The sequence below is a fragment of the Podarcis melisellensis genome, assembly GCF_964234715.1.
Source record: "Podarcis melisellensis genome assembly, chromosome: 12".
Lineage (NCBI taxonomy): Eukaryota > Metazoa > Chordata > Lepidosauria > Squamata > Lacertidae > Podarcis > Podarcis melisellensis.
In genome coordinates, this window is record NC_138544.1 from 23,863,384 (window position 1) to 23,884,057 (window position 20,674).

Sequence of the window (20,674 nt, forward strand, 5' to 3'; positions counted from 1 at the left end):
TTGCAAATATAACCTATGACAAATGCTTGGGATACTTTATGCTCAGACCAGTGTAAACCTAAAACCTGTTGCTTGAGGCTTAGATGATAACCTGATCTGCCGTCACTGTCTACCTTGCTGCGAGGGACAGCCCAGTCTGAGTGACACGTTCTGTTCAAAGTGCAGCCATCAGTTACAGGCTGTGGTCACAAAGGGATGTCAGGCGGCCTCCGTTTTATACGATCAAACACAATTTGCTATAGTTTTAATTTTCTTGATAGTCAGTAAACTAGAATCTGGGGCAAGGAACTAGGAACTGTGCCCCCTAAATGCAACTATTTTTCATCTATGAGTATGAGCTCCCCATCTGTGAGGGGAGTATTCTCCCAACTGGTGCTGTCCAAATTCCCATCAGTCAAAGCTAGAAAAGCCACGCTAGCAGAGGATGATGGGAGTTGTAGTAAAAAAACACCTGGATGGCACCAGGCTGGGGAAGGCAGTTGCAGCATGTGCATGTTTGTCCCATTTCTCCCCTTATTTGTTATCAACGCCTCCACGTTTCCTCCCCTCTCTTTGTGATCCCTCTGCTGAACATTTCTACTGTAAGCTCTTTGGGGAAAGTAGCTATATTTACTGTGTAAAGCAGCCTTTCTCAACCTGTGGGTCTGCAGATGTTGTTGAATTACAACTCCCATCACCCCTAGCTAGCAAGGCCAGAGCTCAGGGATGATGGGAGTTGTAGTCCAACAACATCTGGGGACCCACGGGTTGAGAACCGCTAGTGCATAGAAAAGATTTAAATCAGAGGGGTTTTGCTGACAAAGAATCAAAATTTCAGACAGAAATATTGAATAATGATTATAAGAATTTAGCAAAAATGTATATTACTGGAATGGTGTACGAAGGATGAGGAGGTAAAATCAGTTATGATCGACTGGGCCAAAGATATAGGGCATAATATTCAAATGGAGGATTGGGAAAGGCTTTGGAAAGATGGTTTAAGATTCACTGCATGCACAGTTATAAAAGAAAATGTTATGAAAATGATGTACCGATGGTATGTAACACCTGTGAAGTCAGCAAAAATGTATAAGATAAGTAACAAATGTTGGAAATGTAAAGAAAAAGAAGGTACCTTTTTCATATGTTGTGGGAATGTAAGAAGGTAAAATGCTTTTGGGAAATGATTTATAATGAATTGAAGAGAATGTTGAAATATACATTTGTTAAGAAACCAGAAGTATTTTTACTAGGCATTACAGGTAATGAGATAAATCAGAAAGAAAAGAAGTTATTTTTATATGCAGTGACAGCAGCAAGAATATTGATGGCCCAGAAATGGAAACAGGAGGAATTACCTACGATAGAAGAATGGAGAACTAAAATGATGGATTATGCAGAACTGGACAGAATAACAGGAAGGATCCGGAATCGACGAGATCAAAGATTTACAGAAGATTGGGAAAAGTTTATCCAATTTATGCAAAAACTGAGTGATAATAAAATTACATTTGTAAGCTTTAAGGAAGCTCTGTGAGGGGAAAGGGTTAAAAGGGTAGAAATGTGTAAAAAGTAACAATAGGAAGGAATGGCAGACAAATTGCGGGAAGTCAAAAAAGAGAAGTAAGATGTAATTAAGATGTATGGAATGTATAAATTTGTTTTTGTATTTGAAAACTAATAAAAAATATAATATATTAAAAAAAGAAAACCGCTAGTGCAAAGTGTTGTGTACAACGCCAAACATTCCTATGAGTATTGACTATTACGGCTGATGGGAACTGGAGTCCCACCACATCTGGAGGAGCATCGGTGCCCCATCCCTTCTATAAATGGTGAATGATCAAAATAAACACTGAAATTGAACTGGTTCATTCATGTGCACACAATTCTTGAATTGACTTGTTGCTTGCAAGTATTTACCTGGCAAAATATGTTTACATCATAATTGGAAGCCAGGGGCCGCAATAAAATAAAATACTTGCATTCTACACAAACTGCTCCAGGCAATTTGGCACATGTAGTAGAATGGTCCAGCAGGATACCATAGTCGATGGTATCCTTGCCCACCAGGTCAGTCCCTTCATCCAATCTCAAACCATGGATGAGTGAAATTTCATGAATATATCTGGCACTGAATAACAGAGCAATCAGAGTGGAGGGTGCTAGCAGTGGCAGAACTAGCTAATATGGTGCCCTGTGCAAAGGCCAAAATTTGGGGCCCATCACCTTCGTGCTGCCTTCCCAAAGCAGGGTAAGGAGGTGCTGGGGTTTGGGAAAGAGGTTCAAGGGCTCTGGCAGGGTCCTAGAGCCCTCCCACCTCCTTCCCAATGCTGGGAAAGTGTTAACTAGGCTTTGGGAATGAGGAAGGAGTACTCAAAACCCTATCAGAGCCTCGAACCTTCTTCTGAAAGCCTGGCACACTGGCTCACACAGCCCAAATCTGCCAAGGGACATGAGACTTTATGGTAAAGCAGAAAGTAGAACCATATGCAAGCACATGGCATCTTATGATGGAATCCTACTCCCCTGGGCTGTACAGTCACTGAGATTTTTAAAAAGCCACTTCAGTTCCCTTCAACACTTCTCAGGCACATATTAAAAAATCTGAAACACTCTAGGCACAACCAGCAACCCAACATAAACTGTAAAGCAATATCAGAAGGTCTTCTGCAATCCATGTCAAGGGACATTGAACTAGAAACATCTACAGCATAACAATATCAGGCATGACCCACACCCCAGCTGTCACCTGGGACAAAACTCGTCATCCCTCCCCATCTCCAACCCAGGAAATGATTTGGATGAGAAGGTGGCAAAGGATCTTTGCTCCTTAAAGAAGGTGGCTAATTACCCCAAAGGAAGTGCTCACATTTTGTGGCTGGAAGGGGCAGGCTACAGGCAGCTGCTGCAAAAATCACCAGCCAATTCCCTGCTGCTCTCTCTTCTCTTCCATTTCTCCACTTTGTGTGCCCAGCAGCATGCCTGTTGCATTTCCTCCGCAGGCTCGAAAGAGCAGGAGCGATTCCTACTCTACCCCAAAAGGCTCACTTACCTGGAAGGAGAGATGCAGGCAGGTGTGATCCAACCCACAGGCAAACCCTTTCCCAACACTGGCAGCTTCCTTCCAATCCAGTTGTTTAGAAAGCTTGTATGAATTTAACATTGTTTTAACTTTCTGTATGTTTTAAATGGCGGTTGTCATTTTGTTAGCGGTAGTTTTATTGTTTTATCTTTTTTCGTAAGCCACTTTGAGGGTTTTGCTACAATCAGGTAGTATATAAATTTTATGAAAGAAATAAACAACCCCATTACATACAGTGGTACCTCGCAAGACGAAATTAATTCGTTCTGCGAGTTTTTTTGTCTTGCGAATTTTTCGTCTTGCGAAGCACGGATTCCCATAGTCTTAACGGTTTTAAGAAAAAGGAAACAAACTCACAAGACGTTTTTGTCTTGCGAAGCAAGCCCATAGGGAAATTCGTCTTGCGAAGCAACTCAAAAAACGAAAAACTCTTTCGTCTTGCGAGTTTTTCGTCTTACGAGGCATTCGTCTTGCAAGGTACCACTGTACTAGCAAAGCATAGTGTCCAATGGATGAATAATATAGATTGCAGTAAAAATTAAAACAATAAAATATGCTAATAGACACAATCCTTTTCAAACAATACAGGCAATTTTACCATACTTATAAATTAAAATTCTCTCTCGTTGAAGTAAACTTGATTTAGAATTAATTTGAATACGTCAGCGTCATCTGCAACCTATTTTTCACTGCAAATTGGCAAAGATAGAAACAAAACCACAGGATATAACACAAGGTGGAATGTTCTCCCTTGGAAGGTGGAGGACTCTCTGTTGGAGGATTTTAAGCAGAGGTTGGATGGTCCTCTGCCATGGATGCCATGGATGCTTTCGCAATTCAGATTCCTGAATTGCAGGGGGTTGGACCAAATGACCTGTCAGGGAACTGCCATCTAAAGCGCCGGGGGCGCAAAGGCTCACTGAGGTTGAGAGAGGAGTAGCAGCGGAAGAGGGAACCAGTAGAGGGCGAGCAAGAACTCCAAGGGAAAGTGAGTCGGAGGGATGGCTCAGAGACGCTTCCAGCGAAAACAGTGGGGAGGTCTCAGGACCTCCTATAGGGACACCCACACCTCGCCGGAAACTGTCACGCCGAGAGGCCAGACGACGTGTTTCCGTTAAAGAGCTTTTATGTTGGAAACGATTCCGAAAGCAGCCACTTTCGGATTCTACTAGTGATTGACGCAGCCATGCTGGAGGGGCTCCGTCACAGGCAGAGGTTTGAAAACCTGATCAAACTCTGAGGGACTTGCATTTTACGCACAAGCAGCTCATCGTCCCATCACAGCAATCCGAAAGTCACCGAAAGCCAGCTTGTGCAGGGAGAAGCATCATGAGCAACCCAGCCGGAACCGGAGGAGCAGGAGCAGCTGGAGGGGGTCCAAGCCTGGAAGAAAGGTACAGGGCGTTGGAGATCCAGTTGGCGCTGCAAACGGCGAGGCTTGAGGAGAGGAGGGCTCAGGATGCAGAAAAGGGAAAGGAGAAAACCACCCCGCTCGCCAGAAAGGTGCCAGGATTGGTGCAGAAATTCGGGGGGGATCCCAGGAACTATCATGCCTTTAGAACAGAGATGCAATACGCTCTAAACTTGCAGTTTGATGACTTCCCCGACGAGGAATCGCGAGTGGCTTTTGTGATTGGCCATCTCGAATCCGGGGCGAAAGATTGGGTTAGACCCCTGATGGCAGCGAATAATGAGATCCTAAAGGACACGAGGAAGTTTTTTCGTGCCATGGACCTGATGTTTTCCAGCGATATTGAGCAGGGGGTGGTGCGAAGGCAGTTAATGGCTTGCCAGCAAGGAAGCAGATCTGTCCGTGAGTACTGGACTGAGTTTACTATGCTGATTCATAAATTGGGGTGGGACCTATCGGCGGAGCCCATCCAAATGCTTTTCGAAGAGGGGCTTTCTTCAACCGTCAAAGATGAGCTTTCCCGGGGGCCCAGGGCGGAGTCTATGGATCAGTTAACCAAATCTGCGCTGTGCATAGGAGCGCGCCAGGAGGCGAGGGCTTTGGAAAAGCGGGAAGGGAAAGGAGACCGTTGGAGGGAGTTCCGCATTCCAGACATTCCAGAGCCACCTTTCCCGCCGGCAGAGCCGATGGAAGTTGGAACAGCGCGGGCGCGCGCAGTTTCAAATCCCAGTGAAGGGCGGAAGAAGGAGGGAAGGAGCGCCAAGAGATGTTATCTCTGCCAACAGCCAGGGCACTTTGCCAGAGTCTGCCCACAAAGAAAGGAATGGCAAGGGATGGCAGGAGCTGTTGGGGGAAAGGAAGAGGAAGGCAAGGAGCAAGTAAAAGCCAACGCCTGGCTGCCACCGTCGGGGCACAGCAGCCAGGCCAAAGAGCAGTGAAAGTGCCCATGCCGGAACCTCCCAGACCCGCTTTAGTGATAGAGGTGTTACTAGAACTGCCAAACGGACACCCACTAAAGATCAAGGCGCTTTTGGATTCAGGCAGCTCCTGTAATTTCATGAGTAAGGAGTTTGCAGCTGAGCACCAGATACAGACCATCCCTTTAAGTAACCCCTTGCAGGTGACTACGATTGACGGCAGAGAGCTGTTGGGGGGAGAAGTTAGCCAACAGACTGTCCCAATGATAATGAGGGTGGCAAGGCACACCGAACAGATAGCGTTTAATGTGGCCATCCTGGGAGGAGCGCCCATCATTTTGGGGATGAGCTGGCTGGCGCTACACGATCCGCTAGTGGGCTGGCATCAGAGGGTGGTCTCCTTTGGGTCAGCGCATTGCCTAGAACACTGCAAGGAGGGGAAGGTTTCGGGAGGAGACAGAGTCACCCTAGCCGGGATGGAAGTAATGGACAAAGGGAAGGTGCCCCCGCAATACGCAGATCTGAGCAACGTATTCAGCGAAAGGGAAGCAGACAAACTGCCACCGCATAGACCCTTTGACTGTCAAATCAACCTACTCCCTGGGGCCCAACTCCCAGTAGGCAAGCTGTACGCCATGTCAGACAGGGAGATGCAGGAGCTGAGGGAGTTCATTGACAAAAACCTGAAGTGAGGTTTCATCAGAGAGTCCCGAGCGGTGGGGGGCAGCCCAGTGTTTTTTGTGGACAAAAAGAACACAGACAAACCGAGACTGGTGTGTGACTTTAGGGCCCTCAATGCAGTGTCGGAGCCCCTGGCTTTCCCTATGCCCCGAATTGATGACATTTTGACCAGAGTAAGGAAGGGAAAGATTTTTACAAAGCTGGACCTGCGGGGGGCGTACAATCTGATACGCATAAGGAAGGGAGATGAATGGAAGACCCCCATGTTTACCCCTTTGGGAGCCTTTGAATACCTCGTTATGCCCTTCGGTCTACAAGGGGGCTCCGCGTGTTTTCAAGCTTTTATAAACCACGTTCTGGGACCTTTGCTCTACAAGAATTGTGTGGCCTTTTTAGACGACGTGTTGGTGTATTCGGAAGATGAGGAACAGCATGTGAGGGACGTTCGAGAAGTGTTGGGCAGGCTGCAAGCCAACCAGCTGTGGGTGAAACTGGAGAAGTGCCAGTTTCATACAAGGAGGTGGAATTCCTGGGGTACCGCTTGTCAGACAAGGGATTGGCCATGGATCCAGGCAAGGTCCAAGCGGTACTGGAATGGAAGACACCGAAGACCAAGAAGGACGTGCAAAGATTCTTGGGGTTTGGGAACTTTTATCGGAAGTTCATCAAGAACTTTGCCCACTTGACGGCGCCCATCACCGACTGCCTCAGCAGCAAGAAGAAATTTGTTTGGACGGTAGAGGCGGATCGAGCCTTTGAAGAACTGAAAAGGGCTTTCGCCTCGGAAGAACAACTTCTGCATGTGGATTTACGAAAACCCATGAGAGTGGAAACCGATGCATCCGACCGGGCGGTAGGGGCGGTCCTTCTTCAACCGGGGAGGAGTGCGTCGGAGTGGAGACCGTGTGCCTTCTTCTCGCGGAAGCTGAATAAATCCGAGAGGAATTACACGGTGTATGACAGGGAACTACTTGCCATTCACGAAGCATTCCGGAGGTGGAGACATTTATTAATTGGGGCACAACACAAGGTGCAAGTGTGCACCGACCACAAGAATTTAGAGTATTGGAGAACAGCTCGAGTGCTCAACCAACGACAAGTGAGATGGGCACAGGAATTCTCCAAATTCAACTTTGAAATTTGTTATGTGCCAGGCCCAGAAAACGTCAGGGCGGACGCGCTCTCACGCAAACCAGAGTATTGGGAAGGGGAGGGGGTGATCGAAGAGAGACATGTCATCCCTGAGGACCGCTGGGTGTGTGGGGCGGCGCTGGTGGGGCAACGAGAACTGGTAGAGGAAACGGAAAATGATGAATATGCCCAGGATAAGCTCAGAGGTCTCAGGGGGGAGGGCGAGAGCCCCGGAGGTTTTGAGGAAAGAAATGGGGCATTGTATTACAAAGGGGCACTGTATATACCCGAAGGTGAATTGAGGGGGAGAGTACTCAAGCAGTTGCATGATAGCCCCACGGCGGGACATTTTGGACAACACAAGACCATGTGGTTGGTTACCAGGGAATTTTGGTGGCCTAAGGTGAGGGAAGATGTAAGGGAGTATGTAAGAGGGTGTGACCAATGTCAGCGAGCCAAAGGGGAAAGAAGGGCGCCGGCAGGGTTATTAGAACCATTACCCACACCAGAACGGCCTTGGGAAGCGATATCAATAGATTTTATGACGGATCTGCCAAAGTCCAAGGGGAAAACAGCCATCATGGTAGTAGTAGACCTGTTAACTAAGATGTGCCACTTTGTAGCATGCTCACATGCAGTCACAGCGGAAGAAACAGCGAAGTTGTTTGTAGAACACATCTTTAGGTTGCACGGGGCTCCCTTGAGGGTGATCTCAGATCGCGGCAAACAATTTACTTCCAGGTTCTGGAGGAAGCTCATGAGCTTGCTGCACGTGGAAGTCAATTTTTCAACTGCCCGGCACCCTGAAACCAACGGGCAGGCGGAAAGAGCAAATGGCATTCTTCAACAATATCTGAGGTGTTATGTCAATGACAGAGAGAACGATTGGGTCGAAAAGTTGGCGTTGGCAGAATTTGCCTACAATAATGCGGAGAATGTGTCCACAGGGATGAGTCCCTTTTTGGCAAATTACGGGTGTCACCCCAGGGCATTTCCAGGGGAAGGAGGGGAGAGATGGAGCGTCCCAGCGGCTGAACATTTTGTAGAAGAGATGGAAGCGATCCATCATCAGCTCCAGCTCAACTTAGAAAGGGCTAAGGCACAATATAAGAAGCAGGCAGACAAGAACAGAAGGGAAGGTGAAACCATAAGGGTGGGGGATCAAGTGTGGTTGTCAACCCAAGGGTTGCCGTTCAAAGGGGGTTGTAAGAAATTGAGGCCCAGAAGATTGGGACCCTTTGAGGTCATTCAGCAGGTCAACCCGGTAGCTTTCAAACTCCGATTACCCAACCACATGAAATTGCACCCAGTGTTCCACAGGTCGTTACTGTCACCATACAGGGGGGGACGTGAAGGGGAGTACGTCAGGGGACCAGCCTTGGAAGAGAGGGAACGCCGCAACCATGTAGCGGAAATCCTCGATTCCAGGTGGAAGGGAAATCAGGTGGAGTATTTGGTGGCGTGGGAAGGGGAACCGGAGTCAGAAAACACCTGGGTGAATGCAGAGGAAGTCAATGACGAGGTTTTAACAGAAACGTTCCACCAAAGGTTCCCGAGGAAACCTCAGCCGATAGCAAGGTTTAGGAGGGAGTATTTCGGCACCACCGATGAGGAAGAGGAAATGGAAGGGTTCGCGGAGTCGGAGTTGGAAGAGGGAGTGGACTCCGATGACGAAGATTACCGAGAGAGTAGGAACAGCAACAAGTGGAGGGAAGTGTTCGCGACGTCGGAAGACGAAGGAGGTTCTTTCAGGGGTTTTACCTCCTCACCGCCAGTAGGGGAGGAGACGGGAGGGGGTGAAGGGGGCCCTGGAGGGGAGGTGGATGTCAGGGAACTGCCATCTAAAGCGCCGGGGGCGCAAAGGCTCACTGAGGTTGAGAGAGGAGTAGCAGCGGAAGAGGGAACCAGTAGAGGGCGAGCAAGAACTCCAAGGGAAAGTGAGTCGGAGGGATGGCTCAGAGACGCTTCCAGCGAAAACAGTGGGGAGGTCTCAGGACCTCCTATAGGGACACCCACACCTCGCCGGAAACTGTCACGCCGAGAGGCCAGACGACGTGTTTCCGTTAAAGAGCTTTTATGTTGGAAACGATTCCGAAAGCAGCCACTTTCGGATTCTACTAGTGATTGACGCAGCCATGCTGGAGGGGCTCCGTCACAGGCAGAGGTTTGAAAACCTGATCAAACTCTGAGGGACTTGCATTTTACGCACAAGCAGCTCATCGTCCCATCACATGACCCTTAGGATCTCTTTTAACTCCACAATTCTATGATTCTAAGGTATATTAAAAGGGCAAAAATCACGAACTTTCCGTATCCTTAAGCCCACCACAGATACATTTTGGAAAGTTCAGAGATTTAGGGTACAGTCCCACATACTGGAAATGTGTGTGTGTGTGTGTGTGTACAGTGGTACCTCGGGTTACATACGCTTCAGGTTACATACGCTTCAGGTTGCAGACTCCGCTAACCCAGAAATAGTGCTTCAGGTTAAGAACTTTGCTTCAGGATGAGAACAGAAATCGTGCTCCGGCAGCGCGGCAGCAGCAGGAGGCCCCATTAGCTAAAGTGGTGCTTCAGGTTAAGAACAGTTTCAGGTTAACTACGGACCTCCGGAATGAATTAAGTACTTAACCCGAGGTACCACTGTGTGTGTGTGTGTGTATTCTGAGTTCCCCCCATCACTGTAAACTTAGTTCAATTTGCACAGCACTCCCCCTTCCTCTCATCTTCCTGTGCACCCCCAAAAACTGCTCTGGAGGGCCCCACAACCCTATGGAGCATATTTTGAGGGTGCCCAGGGGGGGAGCAGGGGAGAGGAGAGGTGAGTGAAGCTCCATTGCTGAGCTGAACCACAGCACTTGATACGACCCCTCTGTCCTTTTGTGAAATGCCCTTGTTTTTAAGTGTGGCCCTCCTCTTCAAATCACCTTTGTAAATGTCTGCTCCTTCAGTAGCTTCATCACAGGTTGTCTCCTCAGTTTTAGCAGTTAATGCAAGCTAGAGAACATGTCACAATCTATAGTGCCACCTAGTTTCCAGTCTAAAAGGTTGTGTGTGTGTCCTTTCCCCCTCAGTCATGTCATAGTGTTCTCTCTGCTTTCACACAGCATATCGGAAGGGGCGGCGGTGGGGGGGGCATGTTTCCATACTACAAAATCATACCCTTTTATTGTTCTCCTCTTCTTGTGCCTTTCTAAACTCATGCTCTAAGGAACAGTCTATATCATTGAAGAGTCCCACGTCATCACAGTTCTTTAGGAACCGGGTTGGTGTCGGAGTTTGGTCTGAGGAGAAATATCAAAAGGAACTGCAGTGGGTATTTTTTGCAGTTAAGAACAAGGTATTGTAACATAATATATTTCAGCATATTAATATAACAAGATGCAAAACCAACGCAGAGAAGCCATCGTTATTTTGTGTACATTATACCAGAGGCAACTCCCATAAAGTTGTGTTTTTTTTTTAAAAAAAAGGTTTTTAAAAGTATAAGACGAACAGATCTATATATATATATATATATATATATATATATATATATATATATATATATATATATATATATATTGCTTCCCAAATCCCTAAACTAAAATAAGCAAGGAGGCTATCCTTAAAAGATGGCGAAGAAAGCTGTATCCTTTATTTTTGTTTCTATTTCTTAATATGTTTGTTCAGGTGTTACAAATATGGAAACAAACACATGAGCAAAGGGAGCACTGTTTATGAGCATGTTAAACCCACCCTTCTCCACCCCAGTGGCGTAGCGTGGGTTGTCAGCACCCAGGGCAAGGCAAGTAATTTGTGCCCCCTAACCCGTGGATTTGACCCCCTAACCCTAACCCCCAGATGTTGCGCTCGGTGCGGCCGGGCCCCCCTGCACCCTTCACGCTACGCCACTGCTCCACCCGTTTCTACTGTCTTCTTCTCATGGAAGACAACTGTCTGAAATGCAGAAACTTCTGCACTCATGGAAAATCAGAAAGTGTCCACAAGTTTAGGAAGCTTTCCCCTTCAGGCAGACAGAAGCTGGAAGCAGTGGTGGTTGGTAACCCCATTGAGACTGGTAGGCAGGGAAGCCAAGAGCAGTCATGAACCATGGCATGCAGAACCAACTAATTCACCATCCTCTTCTCTGCTCATTTCTACAAGGATAAAACTGAGACTTAAGGAGGAGGAAGCAGACAAGGCAGGTCCACCCACTGGACTTGTAAGTACGTACGAAGGCCGGGGGTGGTGGGGGGGGCTTGGAAGAATCAGTGCTAAGGCTGGCGAGGCAGTGTCCTATTTGTCCTAATGAACCAGCCTCCATAGGTTGGAAGGCAACATAAGTGGCAGGGAAGGATGAGGTGGAGCTAGCACACTCTACAGCAGCCTTTCTCAACTTTGGGTCCCCATATGTTGAGGACCCAAATTCCCATCATCCCTAGCTAGCAGGATGAACGGTCAGGGATGATGGGAGTTGTAGTCCAACAGCATCTGGGGATCCAAGGTTGAGAAAGGCTGTTCTACATATTTTCTGTACACACACTCATAGGTTTAATCATCTCTCTCTCTCTCTCTCTCTCTCTCACACACACACACACACAATAGCACATAGGGTGTTTTACACTGGAGAAAGGAGCATTAGAAGAAAGGATTCAACATTCTCTCAAACGACCGCATCCTGGCTCTCCAAAGCAGCGCTGTGGGGCTGTACTTAGCAAATATAGCATGGGAAATAAGAGCAGGAGCAGCTAGGTTAGGTTTATGTCACATGGGTGACTTTTTGTGCTGTGTGTGCATAGCATTATGGAGAAGAAAAGTGTTTGCATCTTTCCTACCATAACTACCGTATTTTCCCGTGTATAAGGCTAGGTTTTCCCCCTTAAAAATAATGTCCAAAATTAGGGGGTGTCTTATACCAGTGTTTCCCAACCTTGGGTCTCCAGCTGCTGTTGGACTACAATTCCCATCATCCCTGACCATTGGTCTTGCTCGCAAGGGATGATGGGAGTTGTAGTCCAAAAACAGCTGGAGACCCAAGGTTGGGAAACACTGTCTTATACATAGATAGTGCTGAGGGTGGATTTTCTTAAATCTGAGTCCCCCAAAATAGGGGGCGTCTTATACATGGCCATCCATCAGCATATAGAGCTGAGTGTCATCAGCATATTGGTGACAGCCCAGCCCAAAGCTCCAGACAATCTGGGCAAGGGGGCGCAGAAAGATGTTAAAAAGCATCGGGGAGAGGATTGTGCCCTGCGGCACTCCATACACCAAGGAGTGGCGCGACGACATCTCCCTCCCTAGCGCCACCCTCTGTCCCCGACCAGAGATAAAAGAGCACAGCCATTTACGGGCTATGCCCTGTATCCCCACGTTGGTGTGTTAGTTTATTAAACTAAGGAACTGGTGAAATAGAGGAGGATGGACAAATGTTAAAACCACAATTTTTTAAAAAAAATTAATAAAATTTATATAGAGAATGACAGCTTGCCAGCGAGAGTCCATAAGTGTCAATGAACCTCCTGCAATACCTACATATCTCCTTTTCTTATGCCCAGTTTGCTCTTAATGTGTGTGAAGCCAACGCAACTTGATCAGTTAGGCTAATTTATCTGGGACCATTGCAACCAATAAAATATCACACCCTCTGCCTGCTATTCATTCAGCTGCTCTAGTATTTTTAACGAACATTAAAGAACAGAAGGAGCTGATTGCAACAATAGTGTGTGTGTGTGGGGGGGGGGTTCATTCTACGTTCTGAGTTATATGAGCAATTTTGTCCTGAACAAAAGAGTGCTGTACAATGTTTAACACCACCAAAGGCTTTCAGAAAACACCTACGGCTGTAGATTGTTTGAGTGGTCCCAGAGCCTTTTATAGAAAACAAGAGATTTTCCTAACTGTTTGTAAAGAATAGCACAATTTTATATGCATATATTAAAAAGTGAACCACAGCATGCAACGTTTTTCAAGACAGACTCTAACTTAAAGATGTTTGCTTCTGTGAAGGAACTCTAAGCTTAACGGATCCTTAGAAAGCGGAAAGGAACTGTATTATTTCAATCATACATCAGACTTGTTAAACAAAATATGGGTTTTTAACTATTATTTGTCAGACCATTTTTTAAAAATGGTATTGCTTAGCAATAACAAACAGCTTCAGAGAATAGCTATAGATTTTCTTCTTCTTCTTTTTAAAAAAATCAAAGTCTTTTAAAACTAAACCATAACAAATGTGATTAATCTACAGTGTGGATATGTGGCAAGCAGAGATCCAAAGGGTGTAATTTGATGCCTGATATTTAACAAAACTGTTTAGTCTGCTGTACATTTAATAACAGGAATTTGGCTTGTTCAGCTGGAGCGCTTCAGTGAAGTTATATATTAGCCATGTTTTACTTCCATGCAATGATAACAAAATCAGAGAAATAGGAGCAACACGAGTGCTGAAACAAAGACTGCCTATCGCACCACAGAGGGGTTCAGATCTCTCTCCCTTTCTTTTCCTTTTTTATTTTGACAAAGTTTTTATTTCCACCGACTTGTCACATCATTACTCAAGTGTATTAGACAATCTGTGTCCTGGGCAGCTGGTGGGTTGTGGGGCAGTTGCCTTAATACCCCAGAAAACATGAGCATGGAAGGATTAGATTGCATGTGGCAGAATTGCCTTACTTCACAGATATCCAAAAACACACTAAAACCCATAGCCAACTTGAATGAACTTTATTTTTACCTGTTGTTTACACTCATGATCTTAAGGGATTAAGGCCCTGACAGTGCCAGTTGAAGGGGTGTGTAATATGTATCTGCATTTAACATTTCTGGAATGTTTTATACTGTTGTGGGTGGATAACATGGTCCCAGCTGAAATAGAAAGTTTCTACTCATCAAGCTAAGCATCCTCAGCTGTGCACCAGATTGATCAGTGAGCATGAAAGCTGACATAGTCTTGTCATCTTGTTTCCTAGCAGGGTAACATTATTCAGATATAGGGAACCTTTTACCCTCCATATATTGATGGACTACAACTCCCATTATCCCTGACCGCTGGCCATGTTGGTGCTCACCAGGTTTCCTATTCCTAAGCTAAATAGTCCCAGGAGCCTAAAGTACTAAGGATACAATTGCCATGGTCATGCTACCAAAACAAGAACAAAACCACCAGCCTGTTGGTAGAAGGCATTCTTCCTCCCTGTTGCACAGCCTATGAGCCATAATCACATGGAATGTGGGTAACCGGTGATGAGTTTTCATGTCACTGGTTGCAACTGATAGTGCCAGGGCCATTTAGAATTTGATAGGCCCAATCTTTGTGGTTAATGCTTCCAGGCTAGACAGACGATGGGAGGCCCTGACTAAATCAATGTTTTTTACCTTCTGGTCCCTAGCACAACTTCTGATCTAAAGCCCACCTATTAGGCACTCACTCTTCCAAGCTGAAACAAAGGCAAAGGACTCTGTGACAATCTCCCCTGCAGTGTCAACAGTAGGAGTAGGTTTGGCATGGCACTTTCCTTTACAATGCAGTTCTGCTGCAGAAGCCAAGACACAGGGAAACGGTTATGAACCGTTGAAATGCCTAAACGAAAGCTTCCGCCAGAGCTATTATTCACACGGAGTGGAAGAGCCCTTAAGCCCTTTTCGAGGGGCTTGGCTCATATGGGAGTTCCAGGCTATGGCAAAGGGATGGCCGTAGGAAGCAGGATTCTGGCACTGGGGGCACCCATATGTTTTGGATTACAACTCCCATCAACTTCACTCAGGTCCAATGGTCAAGGTTAATGTGAATTGTAGCTTGAATCTTCTAGAAGTCTGAGGGAAGGCTGCTCTATCCCAGCCAGATGGGCGGAGCATAATAATAATAATAATAATAATAATAATAATAATAATAATAATTAGGGTTGTTGTATTTTCATAGAAGAATACATACCTGTTTGCCATGATTATCTGAAGAAAAATCCCCTTTTTTTGTTTGAAACTGTTTTTCACTGGTTTCTTGCTGTTCACTTCTCCCAGTATCTGATCTTAATGCATATTACTGGGAGCAGGGTGTGTGTGTGTGTGTGTGGAATAAACTGCTCCCTGGTAAGAACATGGATAATGTATGAAAAAGGTAAGGGGTGGGTGGGGGAATTTAATGAAGTTTAAGCATACTGCACCTGGGTTTGCTATGGGGCAACTATGGCTACGATTCTTTTCAAATGCAGATGACATGAAATAACTTTGCCAGAAAAACAAGGAAGGTAAGGGGGTGGAAAAGATGAATGCCTGATGGGAAAGCATGTCTAAAGGGGAAAGTCTCTCCCACTCATATATCATTTCTCTTTTTCATTAGAAAATCTTAGAATAAACCATCTAACTTTAAGGAATTTGGATTTCCTGAGGGGCTAAGGTGGGTGATGAAACAGGTTTTTTTTCCACCTGACAACATCTCTGTCAGAGCAAAAACTAATGAGATGAGAGTAGAAAAAAAACAAAAAGATGCATCCTAAATTACAGGCAGACTAACCTGATGTTAAACTAGATCAAGCAAATGTACCTTTGTTTCCTAAATACTGTACAATCCCACAGGGATGACCTGGTTCAGTGTAATTGGCTTATTCCTCACTCAGAACACTCTCTCTCTCTCTCTCTCTCTCTCTCTCTATATATATATATATATGCAGGTTTTGGTGTCCTCGGGTGTCTTCCCGTGTAAAAGTTGGGGTGTCTAGGCGACGTTTCGACGAGGTCTCACTCGTCATCTTCAGGCTGGTGCCTTCGGCTTCTTGTTACTGGAACAGAGCAGGATCTCAGTGTTTGAGTTCCTATAAATACTGTTGAGGGGGTGTGGTGTATAGCCTCCAATGTTCTGGGCAGAGAGGAAGTTCCCAGGCTAGTGTGCCTTTTCTTCTTTTGTTCCTTAATTACTTGAGGGATATCTTGAGTGATTTCTTGAGTGATATCCTGAGTACCACTTAGGTGGGTCATTAGGTGTGGATTAGTTGCTCAAGTCTTTGTGTCTTGACCTCTTGAACTTTGTGAAGAGTTTTTCTGAGAAGATGGCTGTACTGCACAACTGGGTGCAGTTTTTCTCAGAAAAACTCTTCACAAAGTTCAAGAGGTCAAGACACAAAGACTTGAGCAACTAATCCACACCTAATGACCCACCTAAGTGGTACTCAGGATATCACTCAAGAAATCACTCAAGATATCCCTCAAGTAATTAAGGAACAAAAGAAGAAAAGGCACACTAGCCTGGGAACTTCCTCTCTGCCCAGAACATTGGAGGCTATACACCACACCCCCTCAACAGTATTTATAGGAACTCAAACACTGAGATCCTGCTCTGTTCCAGTAACAAGAAGCCGAAGGCACCAGCCTGAAGATGACGAGTGAGACCTCGTCGAAACGTCGCCTAGACACCCCAACTTTTACACGGGAAGACACCCGAGGACACCAAAACCTGCATTCCTGTACCCGTGAAAATCTACGAAAGCATATATATATATATACACATATACACACACACACACACACACACAGGACGCGGGTGGCGCTGTGGGTAAAACCTCAGCGCCTAGGACTTGCCGATCGTCAGGTCAGCAGTTCGAATCTCCGCGGTGGGGTGCGCTCCCTCACTCGGTCCCAGCACCTGCCAACCTAGCAGTTCGAAAGCACCCTCGGGTGCAAGTAGATAAATAGGGACCACTTACTAGCAGGAAGGTAAATGGCGTTTCCGTGTGCTGCGCTGGCTCGCCAGATGCAGCTTGTCATGCTGGCCACGTGACCCGGAAGTGTCTCCGGACAGCGCTGGCCCCCGGCCTCTTAAGTGAGATGGGCGCACAACCCCAGAGTCGGACACGACTGGCCCGTACGGGCAGGGGTACCTTTACCTTATACACACACACACACAATGTAAAACTAAACATGTTTATTTGGAAGAAAGTTCCAGAGGCCAATGGGATCAGTCCCAGTAGGTGTCTAAGAATACAGCCTAAATTCTAAGCCTATTTAGGTGGTGGGGGTTGGGGACTGGGTAAGTCCTCTAACTGGGGCTGTGATTGCCATCATTTAAAAAGGTTGACCTATAGGAAAAGGCCAAGGTGCTGCAAGAAAGGGTGAAGAGATATTGCCACTCTTCCTTTGAGCTGCTCGCACCATTCATGCCCCAGACCTGATTTGTGCTAGTTTGGGTCTTATCCAATGCTGTAGGCTAAGCTTACTGATCACTCAGCAATGGCTCAATGCATAACTAACAAACAAGATTAGAACTGAACTCAGGGAGAAAAAAATATCCTCAAGCAAACTGTCATAGTTCAAATGTGTTTTTGCAAAAATTCTCCTAGTTTGACTTTTGTCCAACAATTCCAATTATATTTAATGTGAGGATTTTAGATAAAAACGAAGCATAAAAGTACTGAGTATGGTGCCATTATTGCCTTTTTAAAAAATCATTGAGATGTGTTTTTTTTTAAAAAAAATAGTACGTAAGAACTGTATTGCTGTATTGTTTTTAACACTCGATTGGGAGCCGCCCAGAGTGGCTGGGGAAACTCAGCCAGATGGGCAGGGTATAAATAATAAATTATTATTACTTTATTTTTATTATTATAAGAAGAGCACATAAGAAGACAGTGGAACGGCCTCCCTTGGGAAAAGAAGAAGAAGAAGAGTTTGGATTTGTTATCCCGCCTTTCACTCCCTTTAAGGAGTCTCAAAGCGGCTAACATTCTCCTTTCCCTTCCTCCCCCACAACAAACACTCTGTGAGGTGAGTGGGGCTGAGAGACTTCAGAGAAGTGTGACTAGCTCAAGGTCACCCAGCAGCTGCATGTGGAGGAGCGGGGAAGCGAACCTGATTCCCCACATTACGAGACTACCGCTCTTAACCACTACACCACACTGGCTCCACTGGGAGGTTGTAGACTCTCCTTCCTGGGAGGTTTTTAAGCAGAAGTTGGTGGCCATCTGTCATGGATGCTTTAGCTGAGATTCCTGCATTGCAGGGGGTTAGACTAGATGACCCTTATGGTCCCTTCCAACTCTACAATTCTATCATTCTATGACTGCTGGGTCAGATCAGCATCCTGTTCTCACAGTGGCCAACCAGCAGCCCACAAGCAGGGCATGAAGGCAACAGCATTCCTTCCACTTGCAATTCCCAGGAGCATAGAGTTAAAACATGCCATAATGACTAGCAGCTGTTGATAGCCTTATGCTCTATGGATCTGCCAAATCTCCCTTTACAGCAGCAGTTCTCAACCTGTGGGTCCCCAGATGTTGTTGGACTACAACTCCCATCATCCCTGAGCTCTGGCCTTGCTAGCTAGGGATGATGGGAATTGTAGTCCAAGGACATCTAGGGACCCACAGGTTGAGAAAGGCTGCTTTAAAGTCATCCAAGTTGGTGGCCCTCATCTGGTCACAAAATCTGTAGTTTAGCCATGTGCTTTGTGAAGAAGTGCACTTCCTTTTGTTTGTCCGAATCTTCCACCGTTCATCTTTAATCAATGGCCTGGGTTCTAGCATCATGAGCGGGCGAAGATGTTTTTCTGTCCCTCAGGGTCAAATGTCAGAAGCCAAACTTGAAAATATTTGAATTTTTTAAAAAAATGTATCCTGGAATTATTGAAATTTTAAATTGCACTCAATTTTGTGAGAGCTTTAAAATTGTGGAAAGAAATGTGACTGATATGAGGACTGTTGTCATAGTACTACAGTGTGAGAGACACTGTTAATGGCCAGAATGATCTCTGAATTCTTCCCCCGCATCCAATGGGTGACTCTTAACCAGCTCACACTTACAAACCTAGCCTTTGTGTTGTTTAAATAAATGGAAAGTACCTCATTTAGCATTGCATAAAACAGGTGCCCTATGGGATAAATGCATTAAGACATTATACCTATCGCAATTACATTTCCGTCTTCTGATGTGTATTCACCCGTGGCATTTTGGCAATACACTTGCAGCATTTATTTTACATTTAGAGGAGGTGATTCCCTAAATGGGATGAGCAATCTGAATCATCTCCCTGAAGCCAATCCTGTAACACGTACTTCACCTCATCCTCCCTTACTTTGAATAACTTTGTACAAATGCGGCACCCAGGAAAAAGACATCCATCAGGGGAAGTGAGAAAACACAGAACCAGCAGAAAGGAATACAAGAGGGAAAACATACAAAAGATCCCTTTATAATTCAGCGGATGAGCCTCAATCCAACTCAGGAAGGGCAGTATGAGAGTCTGCGAAAACTGTTATCCCACTGCAGACTTCTTTCCCAAACTCTGCTGAATTATTCTGTGAGTGTTAATGATTTTTAAAAGCCACTGACATGGCTCAGAGATTACATACTGTCTGCAGTATAAACAGTTATACAGAGTGTTTCAAGGACTTTTATTGCTTCTGGTTCCAAGCTTTTCCCTCTGCTAGTTAGGGTTTTGTGTGTTGTTGTTTTTGCAAGTGTCTATGTAACTATGCAAAATGTTCACAGATGTGCTATTGAGGACAGTCTCCACCCCTGGCAGTTCCCCCAGAGATTCTCTTTTCACCTCAGAAAACTCCTCTCTCCACAGGACTTAAAGGAATTCCTGTGCAGCAGGTGTTAGGGATGGCAAGTTGACTCCGAAGGGGTTCCATCCACACCATGCATCTTAACAACACTGTTTTCCTCAAATAATCGCGGGAACTGTAGTTTGTTAAGGGTGCTGTGAATTGTACTTTTGTGAGGGGGTGACATACAATTCCCAGAATTCTTTGGGGGAAGCCATGGCTGTTAAAGTGGAATAAATGTGCTTTAAATGTCTGGTGTGAAGTGCAAACTGAAATGTCCACCTAGAAGCAACTTTCGACATTCTCAGTTGTCTGATTCCACCCTCCTAGTTCAAGGTTAGACCCATGGAAGAAAAAAACAGAGCTCTTTACAAACAAATGTTCACATCATGAAGATGGAAAAGCTAGGACAGCCATGAGCCTCAACGCCTTGTTTCCTTTAGCCTTATTTGGGTATTCCTTCACACCTTTAAGAACTGTACAGAGGGGGAGAGCAGGGCCAATTACCCACTACTGCATCCTGCTATAATAATAATAATAATAATAATAATAATAATAATAATAATAATAATAATAATAATAATAATAATTTATTTATACCCTGCCCATCTGGCTGGGTTTCCCCAGCCACTCTGGGCGGCTTCCAACAAACACTAAAATACAATAACCTATTAAACATTAAAAGCTTCTCTAAACAGGGCTGCCTTCAGATGTCTTCTAAAAGTTTGGTAGTTATTTTTCTCTTTGACATCTGGTGGGAGGGCGTTCCACAGGGCGGGGGCCACTACCGAGAAGGACCTCTGCCTGGTTCCCTGTAACTTGGCTTCTCGCAGCGAGGGAACCGCCAGAAGGCCCTCAGCACTGGACCTCACCCACCATGCACTGGGAGGGGGGTTATATATTGAGGGAGTTCCTGCTGTATACAAGTAGCATCCCTTGTAAGAAGAGCCCT

The 20,674-nt window shown here is 45.6% G+C and overlaps 1 protein-coding gene across 5 annotated transcripts in view; it reads right to left on the bottom strand.

The window, feature by feature from the left end:
• CREB5 (cAMP responsive element binding protein 5) overlaps positions 1–20,674 on the bottom strand; it is a 262,546-nt gene that overhangs the window by 178,120 nt on the left and 63,752 nt on the right. For all 5 annotated transcript variants that reach the window (XM_081883354.1, XM_081883355.1, XM_081883352.1 and 2 more), the window contains exon 5: positions 10,367–10,488. In XM_081883354.1, coding sequence (XP_081739480.1) covers positions 10,367–10,488 — 122 coding nt within the window. The remainder of the gene's footprint in view (positions 1–10,366; positions 10,489–20,674) is intronic.